Genomic DNA, 21,217 nt, shown 5'->3' with positions numbered 1-21,217 from the left:
GTCCACATAAACTTTTTTTCCCCTGCTGTCTCAAGGGTCAGTAAAGAATTCACAGTCTGGCTGAGCAACAGGTTGCCTTCTCAGCCTGAAGGCAACATATGAAGATAGTTTTTGCTAAACGTCAGATAGTACCATAACTCTCAAAAAGGTCCACTTTATTTGTTTTGTTTTTTCTCTTTCCTTTCTGCACCCTGACAGCTAAATTGAACCTCCACATTGAGGCCTACAAGAACCAGTATCAGCTTCCAATAACAGGGCAAGACTAGGAAAGGGCTACTTTCCCCATTCCCTTTTTGTGGTCATCTCAGAAACAACCATTTGCGCAGTTTGGGAATAGAATTCTCCACAGGACTTATCCTGGGCCTGATTTAGCAGAACCCTTCTTCTCATGATCTTCCTTATGGTATGGAGACAGATTTAAAGGGGGGGGGGGGGTCCACTAGTGAAACTTAAATTAGCCATGACTAAAGACTTTGCCTAAATCTGTATTCAGTCCCATGTGTCCAAGGTGGTATCCAGACCGGCGCAAAGCATCGGCCCAAATACATACTAGGGTTGCCTCGGGACGTCCTTTACAGATGCCCCGCAACCCTAGGACGTACTCTGTACGTCTAAATGGTGGCGCCCTGTCTACATGGGCGCTGCCATTCTGACGTGATGGATGCACCACGTCCAAATGGCATGGCGCAGGCATCATGTCCTGGTACTGCTGCAGGGCGCTTGTGGCGCCCTTTCAGCGGCGCTAGAAGCAGATCCATTTTGGAGCTCCTTCCACCACACGTATCACTGGCATGGCTTTTAAACAGCCATGCCAGTGATACAGAGAGAAGGGGGCCGAGCAGCCCCTTTCTCCCTTTCCCCGTTGCTGTCGGGGTGACCTTGGGGCATGAAGCCCCAAGGACACCCCTTTCCAGGCCGCGGGGAAGCATCATTTTGCCGCTTCCCCGAGGCTAGGAAAAGTGGCGGATTGGGGCCTCTGCTGTGGCAGCTGAGGCCCCGATCCGTCGGGGAAAGGGACGGTCTGTATCCCGCCCAAGAAAGCTTTGTTTAAAAGTTAAACTGACAGAACATATTCTGTGAAGAACTTGTATAAAAGTGAGGCTTGGACACATGGATGGCTTGGAGCCAAAATACAAGCAAATTATAGTTCATTAGATAGTTATTTGAAAGATGTCCTCTCCCATATCAACCTTTCCATAATTGTTATTGATGTTCTGCCTGATTTTGCAGATCACCTTTCAGCTATATGTGGGTGAAGTAGACAATGAAGAAATTGAAATACTACAAGACTTTCCATACCTTGGCTCAGTCATTAATCAAAACAAAGACTTCAGTCAAAAATCAGAAGTGGACAAGAACTTGGATAGGGAACTATGAAGGAACTAGATAAGATCCTGAAGTGCAGAGATATATAATTGATTATTAAAGTTAGAATTGTCCATGCCATCATATTTCCCATTTCCATCTATGGTTAAAAAAGCTGAGCAGTGAAGAAAACGGATAGGAACAGAATAAAGTCATTTGAGATAAGCTGGAGAAACCTGTGGATACCATGTACTTCTAAAAAGACAAATAAATGCGTCTTAGAGCAATTCATGCCTGAAATCTCCCTAAAAGCCATGATTTTTAAAGTGAGGCTGTTATACACTGACCATATCATGGGAAGACATGACTCACTAGAAAAGACAATAATGCTTTGTAAGATAGAAGGTAACAGGAAAAGAGGAAGACCACATCCCAGAGGGACATATTCAAACAAGGAAGCCATAGCTCTGAATTTGCAAGACCTGAGCAGGGCAGTTCATGATCGGGGGACTTCGAAGTCTCTCATTCATAGGGTCACCATAATTCAAAGTTAACTTTATGGCAATTAACAACAAACAAAAATGAGAACACACAAATGTATCTAATGAAATAAAATACAACGTGTAAATATGGTGCTTATTTAAAGGGACACTATTTATATTTGGGTTGGAGAATAAACTGGAGCATTTAACTCATTTTAGGTTGTTTATTATCTGTTGCCCAAATCCAGGTGTGTCCTCATTTCATCAGTTGATGACAAATGCATGTCTGTTTCCCCATTCAGTTAAACTAAAGGTAAGGTTGAGGATCCCTTTTCACTCTTCCCCTTTCAAGGACCAAGGGCTGGAATCACATAAGAAGTCAATTACTTCTAGATTGCAGCATTGAGCAAAGACTCAAAGATATATGCAGTGATAATTCACTGCCAACTCAGGCAAAAAAAAAAAAAAAAACCTTTTCAATGAAAGAGAACCACACACTCAATTGTGGCTTAGCAAGTGCTGAATAACTGAGGCATCAAATGAATTACCTCTGATATGAATAAATTATAATTAGACCTAACATCTGTAACATCCTGCGAGAGGAAGTAGCAAACCTGCACACTTCTTTACATTTAGAAGTTATATTTCACTGATAATAATATCTGACCTATTTTGATTTTTTTCATTAGGAAGACAGACAAACCAAAGCATGTTGCAAATTTCTATGGGTAAATATCTGAAATCATTCCATTTAGTAAGATTAAGCCACAAACAAATTTTGTTACAAATACAATGTACTGCAGGCATTTATATAATAAAGAAATTCTCTAAAAATTGCAAAATACTCAGTCAATGCAGCAAATTGCTTCCAGCACTTGGTGAATACTTGTTATTTCACTATTTACAATTAATTTCAAGTAAATAAAGAAATGTTCGCACTACTAGATGGAAGGGCACAATTCAATAAATGTAAACATATTTCATTGCACTATTTTATATATCTCTATTCAGAAATCATTCTCACTGATTTCAATGGGACTTACTCCCACATAAGTACAAATATAATTGCAGCCTATTGTTAAATTGTGCTCTTCCAAGTCAAAAAACATGTATCAAGCACTCCAACCTTCACCCCCACATCACATCCATAGAAATTTAAAGTATTCAGTCTTAGGCTACATAATGTCCTAAGTTGTTTGCATTGGACTGGTAGTTGTTGGTAGTCTCAAATAAAGTAAACCCATAGACTCAATCTTAAAAAGTGAGTCAACGCTTAAGTAAATCCAATTAATTCAGTGGGTCTACTACAATTGATACTACTAATAGAATTTAGAGGGAGGGAAGGTGCATGTTTAGATTAAGATGCAAACCAGTATGATACAACATACACACAGTATGACCGTTGGACTCTGAAGCCATTTTTATGTGTTATATACTGATTTTAAGTTATCTTTTGTGCTGCAGTTCTTTGACATCTCATCCTGTTAAGAGAGAGAACTGTAAACCGAAGGGTGGAAATAACTTTGTGTGGCAGCAGAAGGGTTAAGCCACCCCCCCTTTTTTTTTTGCCCGTTTCAAATTACAATGAGAAGCCTCTTCTCTCCCAGCAGGGTTGTGCTTACATTAGCTTTTAGATCTCTCTTGAAGGGAGCTGCTATGTTTTTGCCTGCTAGAGGTGGAAATAACAGTTAAGGAACTGAAAGAGGTTAGGTGGATTTTCAAAAGGGGCCTTTTCCCCCCTGAGTGAATGCAAGGAAAGGCCTTTTAAATGCATGGTACATGTTTCAGATTGGCTGGACATTAAGGAAAGTTCTGTAGATGTTAATGATCTCAGCTGGTTGCTGGGAGAACTAGATGTCACACCATCAGGCTGCAGATCAAGTCAGAAACCTGTGATTCAGGAAAGGACGCCAGGTGGGAGAAGAGTGTTGGTTAGTTAATTGATAAGATACCACAGCAGGAGAAGATTACTCTGAGAATGGCAGTCTGACTGAAGATTATCTCTTGCTCCTACAACTACATCACAAAATCTGGCTATTTCACATTCAACAGGAATGTCTGCGTCAACTGACCAGGTTCTGGTCTTCTGCTCCATCAATGCAGAAAAAACTGTAACAACAGTGGAAAATTGGAAGTCTGAATTTCAGCTTTCTTAGAAAGAGCTGCCGCCTGACGCATCTCTGTAATATTTAAATAAGAGGAGAAATAAGATCACCAAGATGTTATGAGCAGAGATGACAACATTGACATGAAGAATAGGTAATTCACAATTCATCTTTCCCTCCCCATCCCCCAGCCACTTGGAAGCCAGACTTCACAAGACATCAGAACAAGCCAGACAAGAGGGGGGAAATAGGGGTTTTTTCCCTCCAAAACACTGTTTTTGATTAAAAGCAAAATATGGACCAAACCGTGCTCAGAGCTCTGGTGAGCTTGCTCTGGAATTATTGGATTTTAATCAGTTCTGCTAGAGGAGGAATAGGAGACAACCATGTCCATTCCAGTTTTATTTACCGGAGGCTACGGAACCATGAGCGAAGAGAGATCCAGAGAGAAATTCTTTCCATTCTGGGCTTACCACACAGGCCCAGGCCTTTTTCACCTGGAAAACAAGCATCTTCTGCACCACTTTTCATGCTGGACCTCTACAATGCTATGACAAACGAAGAAGATACTGAAGAACTGGAATATTCACTGCGGGGAACACTGGGCAGAGAGAGCAAAGGGCTGAGGAAGGGATACCCTGCATCTCCAAATGGATATTCTCGGAGAATACACTTATCACGCACAACTCCACTGACCACACAGAGCCCTCCTTTAGCTAGCCTGCATGATACCAACTTTCTGAATGATGCAGATATGGTCATGAGCTTTGTCAATTTAGGTATGTTTCATTTCCCTCGCTCCCCACCCTTAACAATAATCCTTCTCTGTGTCTGACAACCTAGGCGTCAGAACCTGCCGTTCTGCTTGTAAAGCCAAAATTGGAACATGTAGTGATACTACAAGGTGAAGCTGTGCTAATGGTAAAAAGGAGCTACGCTGTAGGTGGCAATGGGGGGAGTCAAAAAGGGTTTCTCACTCTGTTTATATAAAGTCAGATTCTATAGCTCCCCTCTCTTGGCTTCTGTTTTCCTTCTTTCGTTGATGTAAAGGAAATGGTAACCCTGGGCAAGATGCTTGACATGTAATAATAAGGATAATAATTAAACATGAGTGGTGGTATATTGTCCATTTTTCAGTGTGAAGACAAAACTTCAAGGGACGATTTAGTTGTATTGTTTAAAGGCTATAATGTTATATGGTGAAAGGGGCAAAAATGAAAATAGTTTGGGAGAGCACATTTCGTAGGTGAGAGACAGATACTCAGCCTCATCTTGGGTTCATTTAGTGGGTTACAATTATGACACTAATTCGTGGGACATATTCTCCCCGTAAGCATGTGTCTGATTTCATTGTTAAATGGATTTTTACATGTATCTTTTGACACTTTTGTTGATTTTCCTATGAGACGTTGTAAACTGAATTTTCTAGCATTGTAAGACATAGTCTTTCCTCATTGTTGTTTTGCATCCTTACATCAGTTCGACCACAGATTCTACTTAGAGCCACTTTGTCTAATTTAAGAATACCTAAAGGGTTTATTCTCTCCCTCCCTGCATACTTGGAAAATGCTAACACCAAAAATGTGAACATAATGAATGGAGAGAGCTTTAGAGACTTCCTGCTGGTTTTGAACATATTTAATGATTTGGAGAGAAATGGGATTACAATTCACTTTATAATGGAAAAATAAGCTCCATGTCAAGCTTTAATGAGAAAGGACATTTTAAGCATGCGACGAATTATTAATTGAATCTCTATGTTTATCACGTAAAAATTTTTTGCAGGGGAGTATCTTTCATATGCTGGTTTGCAGTAAACACTGATGAATTCTTCAGCAAATATTTTTGAAATGGAGTTATACATTTCATAGAACATCAGTACAAGGTGTGATTAATTGTTGCTTACTACTGAGATAGTTTCTTAACCATCAGTGAATAAACTGTGCTGCCTTTTGGATGATGTGTTAGGGAGAGTGTCTTCTAAATTTCCTTTAATAGATAGTAGGTTACTATGCTCTTTGAATGCTAACATTTTTCCTTCTAGGATGATTAAACAAGAACGTTTTATACTCTTGTAGTATAACAATACTTTGATAATTATTTGGTAGCAGAATGCCTGTTTTCTATCCTCACTGAAAACCATCCACAAATCTAGTAACCTTTAAAACTTTTGCAGTACTTCATTTTCAGCAGATGTTTCTTGAAAGTTTAATTTCTCATATTTCTTCCAAAGATTATCACAGTATTATTCTTTCTTTCCTCTTATTTTTTAAATATTTAAAATATTTTTAATTTGTTTTTAAATATTTATATATATATGTAAAAATATACCTATAAAAGACCTGGATCTTGAAAAAGATTAAAATTTGCTCAGACATACACCTTCTGATATAGATCCTTGATGAAGGAAAATTAAACAGTATCTCTTGTTCACTGTCAGTCTCCTGTAGTTTAAATCACGTGATTCAATTTATTTGCTGTTAAGCAAATGTCTACTTTTTTCACTACAAGTTTTCCAGGATAATTAGTGGCTTGGTTCTGTATTAACATGCAAAACTTTCACTTGAAATGATTCAAGTTTAGCCTTGATAATTGTTATTTCTTACCAGTTTTTGCCTTCAATAAATAACATCCCTGCCTCTGTCTTTTTTGCCAAGCTATCAAAATACAGGCAATAATACCACATTAAAAATCAACAAAGAAATACAATATTTAAAATCATCCACGTTCTATATAACATACAGAGCTTTCCTGTGGCTAGAGTATACATACATTGCTAAAATTTCAAGCTTCCTATGCAGTTGTATTTGGTTTCTATGATCTGTAAAATGTATGATTTGGCTGAGTGGCTGCATCCAAATCACTTTCAGTGGCCTCCTGCAATTATGTATTATATATATATATACTTGTGGTTTTCTGCATACTCCACTTTGCAGCACTTACGTTAAACGTCAGGACTTCATCTAGGCTAATTATATAGTTTAATTGAAATAATTAATATTCCAATATAATTGCCATGTAGGAAAATTTATAAGTGGGCAAGTCTATACTCACTTACCTGGGAATGAGTCAAAATGAAATAAGCTCATTGGAGCTTATTTTTGAGTAGATATATGATGTATAGAATTGAGTTGCAAATTCAGGTAAACACTTTTGTTGTTGTTGTTAATCTGACAAAAGAAGACAATTGTGATTAATATATAGAAAGGAAAAATGTGTAGTCCTGACATATGAAATATTTGTTTCATGATAAATATAACAAGTCGTTTAAGTCTCTCTGACTTTCAGTCAGAAACAATCAAATTGCACTGCTTTGGAGCTGGTATTGGATGTGTTAAAGTGGGGGACCATTATCAAATTGCAATACATTAATCCCCTCTGAGGTGATAAAGAATTTGCATAAATCATGGCACTTGCCCACTGCAACTGCTTATAAATTCATGTGCTAAAAATAACAAATGTGAAGTGTTAAGTCCTAGAAATGCTATTTGCTGTGCTCTTAAGGTAATAAAATTATTCTTTAGGGACATGTGACTTAAAAGGGGAAAAATTCTTTTGAGAAACAAGAGGTTGTCTGAAGTGTAATCATGAATTCTGGTAAAATAATTTTTAATAATGCTTCCTTGCCTTACTAATAAAACCTTAAATGCCTGAGAGGCACTTATAAAAGCATGTCTGCAACTAAGAGGGAAAATGAGCTCTCCTGAAATTAAGATTTAAATTGCTTTTACTACCTTTTAGAATTCTGTTGTTCTGAGTGAAGGGACAGTAACTTAAATTCTGAAAGCCTGAAATTCTGTTTTTTTCAAAATGATCATGATGGTATTTTATTAAACTGTGAAGATCTATGTATGCCAAGTTTAGTGGGCTTATTCCCAGCCCAAAGTAGGTAAATCTCATCTTCGGTTTTTAAAATGTGAGGGCTTAAAAACAAAAAAACAAAACAGACCAAAATAGGAGAGCCTGCAGCACTGTTTTTAAAAAACCTACTTTTGCTCTTCAATGCAATTCACATCTGTTACAGAATAGGGCTGCTGTGCCTTACTTTGGGAAGCAGAATAGCACCACCAGATTGCATCTTCTTTTGTAAATTGTTTTGAGAAATATTCTGTATGTGTGCTTCTAAAATTTGAATTTCATAACTTTCACACAGTTATCATCCTCCCTGCTTTGTTGTGTACCAATTTACTAAAGAAGAAACTGCTTTCTACAGCATCATGTCTGTTCATTGGGAAGAGTCATAGTTCTTAGAGTTACGTTTTAGAACTATTTGTCTATGACAATGCATACTTGGGAAAAGCCTCAGTAAAAGCCTGGGTGGGGAAGGAGTGAGTCTAATTTCAATTTAAATAAACCATTGACTCTTTCTGTTAATAATGCCGATGTCACAAAAGTGTGCCAAGAATGGCCTCTCTATTACTTATGCTCATTTCAATGGGACATGTACAGGCTTTCTACAAGAGTGGATCATCTCGAAATAAATGCAAGTTACTGAGTGGTAATGCTTGGTGTCTTGTTCAAAGGTTAATAATTAACATTTTGTAGAGAGGTGTTTATGGGATCTCACATTTACCCTCAGCAAAATACACCTTAATTCATTGTTTCATTAGTTTTGGTTCTGTGGGCATGGTATATATTTCAAAGCTGAAGGAAGTGAAAAATGGGGAAGTAATTTCTTTGATTACAAGGTCAAATTGTTAATGCTCATTCTGGTTACTGAAAACCAAATAGTTGGATAGTAGCAGTCCCTCATCTTGGTTTCATTTTCTGTGAGTGAATGGCAGTTTGCAAGGGCTATTGATTTGGCTTTGTAATATCTAACCCCTCCCTTCTTTTTTAGATGAGCATAATTCCCTTATCTTAATGAACAAATCATTGAATTCTTCATTGAATGTATAAAAACAGACACTTTTATGTCATTGGAATTATTAATGAAATTGGTATCCTTCTTTAGTTGTAGCAAAAAAAAAGTATCTTTCCAATGAGCAGATGCATGTCTTTTGAAGCTGGGTTTTCTCCAGTGAAGGTATCATTTTAATTTAAGTTCATGTCTTGTCTTTTTCCTTGTTTCACAAATCAGTTCTTGCCAAAAGCAGGGCCAACACGATTTGTAAGGAAGGGGGAAAAAAACCTGCCATGACCTAAGTAATCTTGTAAAAACTGCTTCTGCTTGTGCTTTAATTTTTCTTTTTTATGAAACTGAGATAAACAGCAAGCTCTTCTTAATCTGACATGCCTGTTGTTTTAATTGTCTCCAGAGTATGTCTCTATTCATAGGTTAAGCAACAAATACTAGCCCAAACAGATCTGAAAGGTAGCTTTGAGTAATGATTTTGAAAATTTGGTGTAGAAAACATAAAAGTGCACATTAATACAATTTCTATTTTTAAAGAAAGTTGGTGGGTGTTCTGTAGAATATTATTCCCTACCAATATCTGAACTATATCAAGGTATATTAAGTACACTGAAAACAATACCCCCCCCTTCCCGGTATGAATTTTAAAAGATGCCCAGATTTTTCTTTTGCAGAAACATCTGAAAGTTACCAATAATCCTGGAAAACTTGGCACTCCAAATGGTTAGGCACACATGGTCAATGAGCACTTATGTGTGTATGCAAAAATATGTGCAATTATTAATATTTTTACCATTAGGAGAGAGATCAGTGTAAGTCCACTTGTTTATTCAGTATCATTAAATTTTCTAGACTAAACATAGACATTGGGCAGGATGTAGTGGGTTGCATACAATGCATGTTTTACTAGAAAACAAAACAAAACAAGTCAAGGGAGCCACAGTTCATGATTAAAACGATCCATAAAAACCGTTTGGTTTATGCAACTTATTTGTTTCCTGGAAAACCATGTGCTGTGCAATATTACGAAGAAGCATACCTGCACAAAGACTTTTGTGACAGAAATCACTGGCCCTTAGGAATAAAATGGTGGGCAGTGGGGTACTTGCTATGTGAGAAAAGCTATAACATGTGAAATTACTTACTAGGGATAGGATATGATACTCTGTTTTCCAGGCTCTACTGAACTGCCATGCTAGAAATTTGCAGCTCTGGGGGCCATAGACAGTGTTTTTACAGACATAGCGGTTAGAATATAGTTGTCATCTTTACTTTACCAGGTTCCCATTAGGAGCCAGCCCTATTGAATATCTTAAGACCCACTCAACTGAAGAAGATTCACTGCCATTATCTGGAACCCTTTGACAAGGAGCTTTTTGGTTTTTTACTACCTGCTCATTTGTCTTGCCAGCAATGCGATGGAGCAGTATCACTATCTTTTGGCTTCTCCTTTTGAAAGGTGGCATCAACCCAGAGCAGACACTACTGCCTCAGATGATCTCACAGCATGCTATCACATGCCTCTTCTTCCTGGCACAAGCAGAAGCAGCTGTAAATGTCTGTGGGGAAAGATTTCTCCCCCTCCTCCCTTTCTTTTTTATGAAAGTGTTTTAATTATTCCCCAGGCTGTCAATTTGAACTATGTGTATTGTGTGCCTTCAAGTCGTTTCCGACTTATGGTGACCCTAAGGTGAACCTATCATGGGGTTTTCTTGGCAAGATTTGTTCAGAAGAGCTTTGCCATTGTTTTCCCCTGAGGCTGAGAGCATATGACTTTCCCAAGGTCACCCAATGAGTTTCTATGGCCGGGCAGGAATTCGAACCCTGGTCTCCAGAATCATAATCCCATGTTCAAACCACTCTAATTTGAATTAAAAAAAGAAGGAAGGCTTCTTGTGACACCTTTAAAACTAACCCATTTATTTTAATATTACCATATGCATCTAAAGAAGTGAATCAGAGGCCAAGAAAGCTTATGCTGAAATAAATTGGGCAGTCTTAAATTCCAAAAGATTCCTTCATCTTTTTTTAAATGCTGTAATTTGATGTGTCTTTCATTCTGCCTGCTATGCTGTACAAAACCAAATACTTGCTCACAGAGTCACTCAGCTTGGTGCATTATCTCATGGGATCAAAAGGAAGACTGTGCTAAGGTTTTGGTCTCAATCTGTCACCTATTTTGGGTACCACCTAAACAAACCCTTATCTGGTAGGGTTCATAGATTACCTGTAGCCAGGACTACCATTATACACCTGACCATTGTGACAAATGTTTAACTTGCATGTACAGTGGATTGCTTATTTTCATCGGTGCTGGATTACTGTGTTATCTTCTCTGTACCCTAATGTAAAAATTAATTGAATTTCAAAAGTGTTACTTTACTACTATAAAGTACATATTATAACTACTGTACTGTAAAAGGGGGATAATACCTTATCAAAGGGAAATCAGTAGCATCAGTATGAGAAATGTTGGGAGCATTTCTGAGTAATAAATAAACAGAAAAAATTAATGCATTAATCCAAAGGCAATAAGAATACAATAAACTGAACTATCTTCAAAACTGGGAAACACTGTTCTGAAAAAATTACTCAGCTTTAATAAAATGCACAACATTTCTCCATACGTGGGATGTTCACACATCAGAGGCAAATCATTGTTAAGATCATTGTAAATTAAAGCAAAGGGCACAATCACCCTGGGTCACTGATAGGAACAGCATCCTTTTTGTGGAGCGGAGGATTATACCTCCCAAAATCCTGCAGATAGTGTGGCTATTAGTAAAAATAACATTTCCCAACAACTCTGTTAATTGCTTCAGAGAGAGCTATCTTTCATGAATGTGCTTAACCTGCTGAAAAGCTGTAAACCAGTGGTCATCATTATGTCTTTTTATGGTTGAATTTCATGAGTGCTGTGTCTTGAGCCTCTCACAAATCAATTTCATTGGAAGAACATATTCTTGCTATCAGCTCCCTCTATAATATTCCTCATTGTATAGAAATCAGTCACATCCTGCTCTGTATTTTCTTCTTTTCCTGCCCTCTTCTTTTCTTTTGAACAACAATTTGCATTAGGGACTTTGCAAGCGGTTAATAAGAACCACCAGGACTTCCCTGGGGCTTTGAAAGACAGCTGACTGCTACTTGTCTTTGCCACCATTTCTCACATATTTCCTGCCCTTTTTCTTGCCTTCATACTCAGCACCCTGCCAAGCACTGAGTCTATTCATAATTACCTTAACTATCTTCCTTAAGAAAAGCTGAAGGACAGGGGAACGGGAAAACAGTCATGTACAGATAAGCTGAAATGCAGCTCAGAAAAAACTAGAGGGAGAACTTTGTGGGATAGCTTGCTGCTCTGTTCTTTTAGATAATTGGTCCACCAATGTTGTTGTTGTTCTTTTTTTATACATCATCATAAGTGTACATGGTACTTTACATTATGAGCTTGCAATTGTTAATTCGACAGTTCCCTGTCCTCAGTTTTACAATCTAAAAAGACACAACCTGCAAGGAAAAGAAGATGGTGATGGGGAGGAAATTAAGTCCAGTGGATGCAGGCTGCTCTTTCCTCCCTCCAAAGCCAGGGCAGTGGCAGCTAGGAAGGCCAGAGGAAAGGGCTGGATTCAAATTTTCAGCATAGGTACTAGAGCAGCAGCTTGCTACAAGGTTTAAATTTAATTTACTTATTTCTGTAGCTATCGAAGATGCTCCACAGAAGTCGTGTGTTTATCCCAGTCATTGTGGTAGCAGGGCTTACCGTCCCTTCTGCTCTGCCTCCACCTTCTATTTTGTACAAATAATGCAGTTTGACACCAATTGAACTGCCATGATTTGGGATTTGTAGTTTTGTGAGGCACTAGCACTCTTTGGCAGAGATGGCTAAAGAGCTTGTAAAATTATAGACCCCAGAATTCCATAGGATAGACCTACAGCACTCAAAGTGGTGTCAAACTATATTATTTCTACAGTGTAGGTCATCCTTAGAACCAAGTGAGTTACATCCAGTGTGTTTTATCCTTAAGTGGGTGATAATTCCCTCATTTCACCTTGATCTGGCAACAGTAAAGACCTTTGTCTTAATTTCCAAACAGGAGAATATATGCATTTTCTCTCGTTCTCTTTCTGTGACTGTTAGATTGAGATACAAAATGGAAGGAAGGGGAAACTTTATATTTATTGGATCATGACATGTGCACGAATGAACCTCCTTTGTCTATGGAGATAATCACATACCAAATCCTCACTGGGATAGGCGCAGGTTGTAACTGCCACTGACAAATCTTATTGCACTGCCTTGTACTCGGGCAATAGGTACCCCACATCAAATCTGAGCTTCTCCTGCAGCTTTTCAAGAAAGTGATAAGATCCATTGATGATGGTTACAACCCACGTCTATCCCAGCAGGGATTTCGCATGCGATAATCTCCTATGTATGATGCCCTAGCGATTTAGCTGATGGAAATGATCCACACGCCCAAGATACTGTAATCCAAATGGGTTTCTCAGCTGGACCTGAAAGTTGATTAATTGATTCAAGTTTGCAGCCATTTTCTAAGTATTTGTCTCACTGACCTTTAACTTCAATTCTATTCTTCCCCCTATTGATATGCTTTAAAGTTTTTCCAGTATCTTCATAACATCTCTGTGAAGTAGATTGCAATGGGTAAAGTTTCCTTTGGCAAGATTTGGGGCAAAGTTAGGGATTATGAACATCATGGGAGAATATGTTTTAAAATGGAGGATCAGGGGGATTGGCCACTCACGAGGCCATTATTGGGGTTTAATTCTTTGTGAATGGTTCACTTTCTATCAAATATGGTATGGCTGGTAGGGCAAGGCAACACATTGCCTAAATAACCATGGGTGAGGATCACTGCTCCTTTGCTACTAAGTTCCAAATTATGAGTCTTCCACACATATGCAAAGGAAGCAAGCCTGAAACAATATAGTCTGGTCTTATTTTATTTACTGAGTTTATATGCCACCCTTGCAACACAAATGATCTTAGGGCAGCTCATACAGCAACATAGTTTAAAAACAACAATAAATAATGCAAGCAGAGATTTGAAAGTTCTAGATCAGATTAAAATCTAAAATAGCTGTAGAAAGAGAAATGCCTTTGCTTGGTGTGGGAAATATTTTTTAAAAGCCACATTCTGGCATTCCATTTAAGGGGTGTATTATGGAAATGGAGTGCCAGGATTAAGAAGGCTCTCCCTTTTATCTTTACATCTCTGTCCTGAAACAACCAACAAGCAGCAGAAGGAGGAAAAAGCTATTGGAAGCTACCAGGATATTACTTCCAGTTTCAACTGCATATCCTCCAGCTGTCCTAGTTGGACAGGGACAATCCCAATTAATCTGTTGTCAATATCCCATTTTTTCTCTCCTCTTCCCCACTTCTTCCTTTTTGTCCTCAGCTTACTTCCATTGCTGCAAACTGAGTTCAAAGTGCTAAAATAGTTTGCTTTCAATTAATTCAGCAGAGAAGAGAGGAGAATCTTGCTATTCCCAGTAGGCTCAGGCAAAAGCAAACTGCTGTGGCCTCTTCTAGCTTGTGTGACTTCTCCCTTAATAACTTTCACCATCTTGACCACACTATGTTGTTGCTTGGCTCCACATGTCCTGCTTTTAATCTGTGAAATGTTGGAGAATATGCATTTGCAGGAAATTGTATTGCCTGCATTACGTCAGGAGGACCCTAAAATAGCACTTTAGTGCGCCAATGCTTTAGGTACTCTGGTCATTCTAAGGCTTTAAAGGTCAACATAAACAAACACAGAGAATTCAACCCCATCCCCAGGAGAGCACAAAAACGATATTTATAATGTTGTCCTAGGACCACACATGACTTACTTTTATTTTTTGAACTTGGAAATTTCCCACACTGGGTGATTGGTACTCAGGGCTGGAGCCAAGGTACCATATAGTGCTATGAATTACATTCCTTTTTTAAAAGGCAGTTTAGTCAATCAAATATAGTTTTATTGAGACTGAAGTTTAAAGTTATGAAATGTGGGAAAGGTAGGCCCCAGGCGTCTTGCTTTGTGTACTTCTTACCATAAAAGGCAGACCACACAAAGACCAAACTGGCAGAAGAGCTAAATTGTAATCTATGGGTGTGGAGATCCTGTGAGGATATTGTGAGGAGACTTATTTAGTTGAGAGAGAGCCAAAGAAAGACCTTGAGTGGATGAGGGCTGGCAGAGTTTTGCAAGAAGCATGTCATGGGGAAGTGAACTGCCTGATAAAGGGTACTGTAAAAGTGTAAAGAAAAGTGTAATCCCTCGTGTAAAAAAATAAAAATAAAAATGGTGAATGAGTGTGAAGTGGAAAAAATCATGTTCTCAGCTGATCACTTATTCAATGTAGCTGATGTCATTAAGGGAGATGGTCTTCCCTTACAAATGGAGACTTGGGCTTTAAAAAAGTGATGAAACAACAGGAGCAAGAGTGGGCTATCTTTTTGTCCTCAAGTCCATTCAAGGTGGAGTGGGAAATTGCATGCCTGTGCATGCATGTACTGTATGTGTGTGCACAATTTCAAATACCCCTCCTTTTCTCCATCTCAGCAGGTGGAATGGCAAGGTTTCCCCTCCCTGTGTATGAAGGCAGTGCTGTGCATGGGGGAGGAATCAGCCATGGAAACTCTGTTGTTGCTCTTGTCAATTTTTACTTACAGTGACCCTATCATAGAGGGGTTTTGGTTTTTTTGGCAAATTTCTTCAGAGGTGGTTTGCCATTGCCGTCCTCTGAGGCTGAATGAATGTGACTTGCTCAATGTCACCCAATGGGTTTTTATGCTCTAGTGGGGATTTGAACCCTGGTCTCCAGAATCATCGTCCAACTCTCAAAACTACTACACCATTCTGGCTCTCTGCTGCCACATAAATTCTGAAGTCAATATCATTTGAGTGAGCTTTGTACTATTATTTTTTTGTTTCTCTAACCCTTTGGTAACAACTTATTCTTACAAACGATATCCTGTTGGACATAGTCATAATAAAGACCCTAGAAATTAGCATCAGGGAGACCTTGAACAAGTCACATTCTCTCAGCCTCAGAGAAAGGCAAAGGCAAACCCTCTCTCAACAAATCTTACCACGAAAACCCCACGATAAGGTCACCTTTAGGGTCGCTGTAAGTCAGAAATGACTTGAAAGCATACAACAATGGCAACAGAGTTTACAGATCAAGAGCTGCTGCTGTTTTCTTAATATCAGCGACAATGCGGTGAGACCCATAGCCTCTGGCAAAATTTCTCCAGGGCTGGCCCTGCTTTTAGGAAGAATGAAACAGTTGCCTCGGGCAGCAGCTGCTGAGGGACAAAACATGACAGTGAGATGTCAGAAGATCTAGATATAAATGGGGGGGGGGGGGGGAATAGCATACCATCTTAGAAAATCACAATAAGATTTGTGTTATGTGTCCATGTTATAGATGGTATTTATGTACAGTAAGTATTTATTGTTTATGTATTGCCTTGCATTGCATTGCATGGATGTCTTATTTTAAGTAATAAATCAAGAAGGAGAAGAAGACAGGTGTGTGTGACATGCCTGCTCTGCCCTGCATCTGCAAGGATAGCTTGTTGCCCTCGGATGAAATGGGGAATACCCCATGACAAGTTTTAAAGTAAGACCCAGCTGTTCGTCCAGTTAGCCTCTGTACATAGAATTAGAGGAGGCAGTATTTTGTACTTCACTTCTGACAGTAAAATACTTCATGCCATTTCTCTTTAACTCGCAGTCTGTGAACTTGCCTTCACTTGCATGGCTTGACCTGTAAGTAAACAGATTTTAATTGGGGTGGGTTTGGTTTGGGGGATGAAAGAGGGTAATAATTAGGGTGGGGAAAATATTCTAGATGAAGAAAAAGCATAATATGCAGAATCAAATCTGATTATATCCCTATAACTAAGGGTGGGTTCGGCTGTGGGATGCAGAGGGAAGGGCCATTCCATTTAGTTTGCAAGTGGAGGGAGGGATATGAATTGCCCAGATCTCTTTACAGTACAGTAACCACCTTAGTTCCAAAGGCAAGCTCTTTCATCCTAGCAAAGTAAAACACACACGGAAAGACCCCATCCCTTCCCGGTATGTGTGTGTACAGGGAGTACACAGAGCAACTACTAATGCTTCTGGCCATAAATAACATAGTAGCTCGCTTTCTGAAAACCACAGGTTAAAGGATGAGGACTGCCATGACGCACACAGAGAGGCTGAGATCAGAAGCGAGGCAAAAGGAGGAGGTCATTCGAAACAATGAATCCCCTTGTTCAGCGTCATATTTATGAGTGCTTCATTGCACCTTAAGTTCATATTTTATTGGCTAGGCCATGGGGTTTCCCCATTTGCTCATCTCTTAAAATAACACCCCTGGCTAAAGATTCCTATAAAACACATGAGTGCTATAGCAGGCAAACCCTGTCAATCCTGACAACCGGTTACTTTGTTTTGGTAGAGTCGTTAGAAGCCCTTGTTTTCAACTTTGTGCTGAAGTCTGAGATGTTTTCTGTGGGGAGCTGATGGGAGAAATTTTCTATGACAGTGATTTACAACCCCTGTTTCTAAAGGGAGATTTCTTAAAATGTTGTGTATTATATTGGGTTGAATCGGTTTGTAACCTGCTTTGAGGTTTGAAGAATGTGTGTTATGTAGAACTAGGCTTCCATTATGGATGATTCACCATACATATTACCATGTATCTTGTTCAGCTGTCTTTCATTCCCCTGGTGCACACTGGTCATCTCTAGTATTTTTCTCTTCTTTGCTCACAGGCCCATGGTCTCATTGCCACTGAGTCTGGCTTCTCTGTGATACTCCATATTTTCCCATTAACATGCATCCATGATGTTCTCACATCAAACTTGGCATAATGGCATTGAAATAAATAACAATATTAGTTGCCAGAGCTCATTATGGTTGAAAAATGTGGCCAAGGAGCTGGAACATGTGTGTGTATGTGTGCGTGCGCACACGTGAGCGTGGCAGGGGAGAATAAATAAGTGTGTTTACAAGATGTGGGCAGAAAAACCATTCCAAATTTAAGTAAATACTTTGGTGTCAAACGTGTGAAGAAATCCCATCCGTACAATTACCACATCATGCAGTATTTTTCTGCCCAAATACTGCTTCTTATCAGAACTCAATCTGTGGCTCATGACATACTGTACTTCCCCTTTGTTGTGGTGCATGTGCTCTTCATAATGGAGGAACCCAAAATGGATAGGTCCCAAATATTCTGCAGCAATAATGCTCCAAACAGAAATGGACTACATTCAGTTCCCATGAACTCTCTCAATGTCTACAGTCTCCCTGCCTAGTCTGCAGCATATGTATAATGAATGCATTAAAGTTATGCCTTAAGATTTCCAATTAATCAGTAATATTTCAGTTGTACATTCTTCTATTTAAGATATACTATAGGGAACTTAATAGCTCTTTGTGATACATTGAACCTAGTAAATGCATATGGTTGTTCAGGACTGAACCATGGCTGTCATTCTTCCTCCCTCTCTCCCTGTCACCCATCTTTCCTCTCCCTTTTCTGTTCAGCATAAACCACTGTTTTGCATGACATCTGACTCAGCAGACTAAAATTAGAGATTCTGTCCAAATCAATGGTTGCAATCAATTCTGTGTCTGATTTGGAGAGGACCACAGTTCACAATCCAGGATGTATCCGCTTGGATATTGTGGTGAACTGTGCTTCATAGTAAACTGGAAGTGAAGGAGGGATAAACAGATGTGGCAGTTTTGGTTTCTTTCATGTTTTTTCACATTTCTGAATTACTGTGTGTGTCTGTGACTGTTTTAATGAAAAAATCTTTGCATTTTTCCATTCAAGGTTTTGCAAACAGTTTCCCCTTCTTTTGGGAAGTATGTCATGGGCCACAGAATAATTCTGATATGAAACATGTTTGGAGCAGAAAAACACTGGGTGTACGTACATACAGTATTTTAATGGGAAATTGCATTGTAAAATCCAGATAAAGATGAATTGTTTCTATTTCTGTAATGGTTTGAAAGTATATAATTTGGTGCAAACTGCAAAATGAATAGATTTCTCCCTTATTCCACATTTCATATCAACTTGGAGGGAGTGCATCAATCTGTAGTTTGGAGAGTTTTCTGAACTGAACCTTCATTTTTAAAGATATGTTTATTGCATAAGAATGCAATGTAAATGAAGCAAAAGTATTCATTTTACTGTTACACAGAGATTTGCATTTTGTGGTTTCTAAGCACTAACTTGTTTGTTCCCAAGTTATTACAAGAGAATAATCAGAGCAAAACCTATAATGTAGTATAGCTATCTTACCTGCTGATATGGAAATAAGTCCAACTTTGTTCCACAGTACTTATTTCCAGCATTGCAGCTTTGATAGATTTCACTATGAAGGCAAAATATGACATAGTTTTTGAAAACAAGTAATTAAGAAGGTAATTATCTATTTGTTTTTAAAAAGTATAGCTGTGCATTCATGTAATTTAAGTTCACTGCTATGTGATGCCTTATTTGAACCAATTTTTATCTGTTGACCATCTGACTCCTCTTGTTAATTTTACTTAATTGCGTCCTGCTCTAACATTTTGGAATGAGCATAGGAATTCTTAAAGGTTTTATGCAGAGGATATGAAGTCTTGGCATAATAATAACTTTAAAGTTAAACCTTAGTTTCAGGAAGAGTTCAGTTACTCCTTTAGTTTGATGGAGGGCTGTAGGTTCAAGACCTTGTAGTAGGGTGAAGCCTTTGATCAAGTAACGTTTAAAAGGCAGAGAAGTGGCTTCCAATTGTGATAAAGGGCTTTCCTGTTTGCATTTCAGGGTGGGGGCAAAAAGCTCTCAAAAAAGATAATTCAGGATGTAGGCCTTTGAGTAATGAGTAACAACACTTGAGTGTAGATAATGTCATCTAAGGGTTATCATCTTCTCAAGTGTCCTCCATCTGGAATGAGAGAAAGGGCATTTTACCAGGCCCCACTATTTGTCCATCTCTCCTCCAACATGGCCTACACCAGGAATGAACAAGATATCACCCTGGGGCTGCATGTGGCCTCCAAGATTATTTTTGTGAGCCTTGACTCCTCCAGAATCTCTACTCCATTTTAGTCAGTACATTTGTCTTTGGCCTGTTTCTGTAGCTAACCTGGGAAGAAACAAACCAGTGTTGCCTGATGAAGCATGTGGATAGCATGAGAAACAAACCATAGAGTGATATCAAAGATTTGTTTAGCTTGCCAGTGGCTGGTGACTTCTGTGTCAGTGGGATAGTGAACCCATTCTGGGTTTTAGTGTGAACTTTAAAGGAGTTGACCAAATGTGCTGACCTCTAACTACCACCCCCACCCCCAAATAAGTTTAGCATCTTGGATTTGCTGGTTCAGTGTTTGGACTACAACCTGAAATGGACCCACTGCCATGCTGATATTAGACCCATCAGCAATCACTGGTTTAGCCATTGCTACTGTAAATGAGAGCAATTAGAAAGTGAAAACTAGTGCTCTGGCTCATCCACAGCAAACCAGGACCCTGTGGAAACTTACTTTTCCATGATATCTAAATGTACCCATTGCTAATACAAGCATATCCTATTGATGCTTGCAGTTTGCCTATGAGGATCTACGAGCTTAATGGTCTGAAGGACAGATAATCAAGGCCAAGGGACTATACAGTCACCCCTCCTAATGTGTGGATCTCAGATACGCACTTTGAATATACATGGAAGGACAACCTCTGCAATGGCCGCACACACTGGGACTTGAATAAGCACACACCTCCATTTTGACGTGTGTGTGGGTGTGTGTGTGGGTGTGTGTGTGTGGAACCCTCGTGAAAATGTAGGGCCAATTGTATTTTCAACTCCAGGTGATATTTTGACTGTTAACACTTGCATACCCTGTAGTATTTCACAGCTTAAAACTGGAAATGTGCAGTCCAACAACAGCAGAGTGTGATCAAAATGGTAAAAGCTATTCATGAGAAGAACAGTGAAACTAAAAGAGGATGCAACAGTTTACCTTTGCTTGAAGATAGATGGAAGGGCAAGATTAAGCTTCCTTTTTTGCCCTCCCTCCTGCTGAGTTAATTGTGTGCAAACTACTTTCTCATTTTTATAGCAAATGAAGTAAGCTGAGGACAAAAAGGGGGAAGTGGGAAGAGGAGAGAGAAATGGGGATATTTTTAAAATTGGGACAGCAGAGGATTAATTTGGACTGCCCCTGCTAAATCAAGACAATTGGAAGGTATGCCTTTGGAATCTATGTATGATGGCACAGAATAAGATAAAAATGAAATACAAATACTTTAATCTTTTAAAACATTTACTGCATATAATCATGTATAAGTCTAGAAATTTGAGTTAAAAAATTGACCCAAAAAACCTGGGTCACCTTATTCATAGGTCAATAAAAGTGCTATACCTTAAGTCAAAATAGGAACCATTTTCCTACCCGAATAGA

General features: G+C 38.8%; 1 protein-coding gene across 1 annotated transcript in view; it reads left to right on the top strand.

The window, feature by feature from the left end:
• The first annotated feature begins 4,187 nt into the window (after window positions 1–4,187).
• Window positions 4,188–21,217, top strand: part of BMP5 (bone morphogenetic protein 5) — a 59,443-nt gene continuing 42,413 nt past the window's right edge. Inside the window, exon 1 of the mRNA XM_089531142.1 lies at window positions 4,188–4,671. Coding sequence (XP_089387268.1) covers window positions 4,188–4,671 — 484 coding nt within the window. The remainder of the gene's footprint in view (window positions 4,672–21,217) is intronic.

This window comes from Sceloporus occidentalis, unplaced genomic scaffold, assembly GCF_023333645.1.
Source record: "Sceloporus occidentalis isolate IW3139 unplaced genomic scaffold, rSceOcc1.0.p SCAF_6, whole genome shotgun sequence".
Classification (NCBI taxonomy): domain Eukaryota; kingdom Metazoa; phylum Chordata; class Lepidosauria; order Squamata; family Phrynosomatidae; genus Sceloporus; species Sceloporus occidentalis.
The sequence above is the reverse complement of the archived record's forward strand: the minus strand, read 5'-3'. Positions and strand labels throughout refer to the sequence as shown.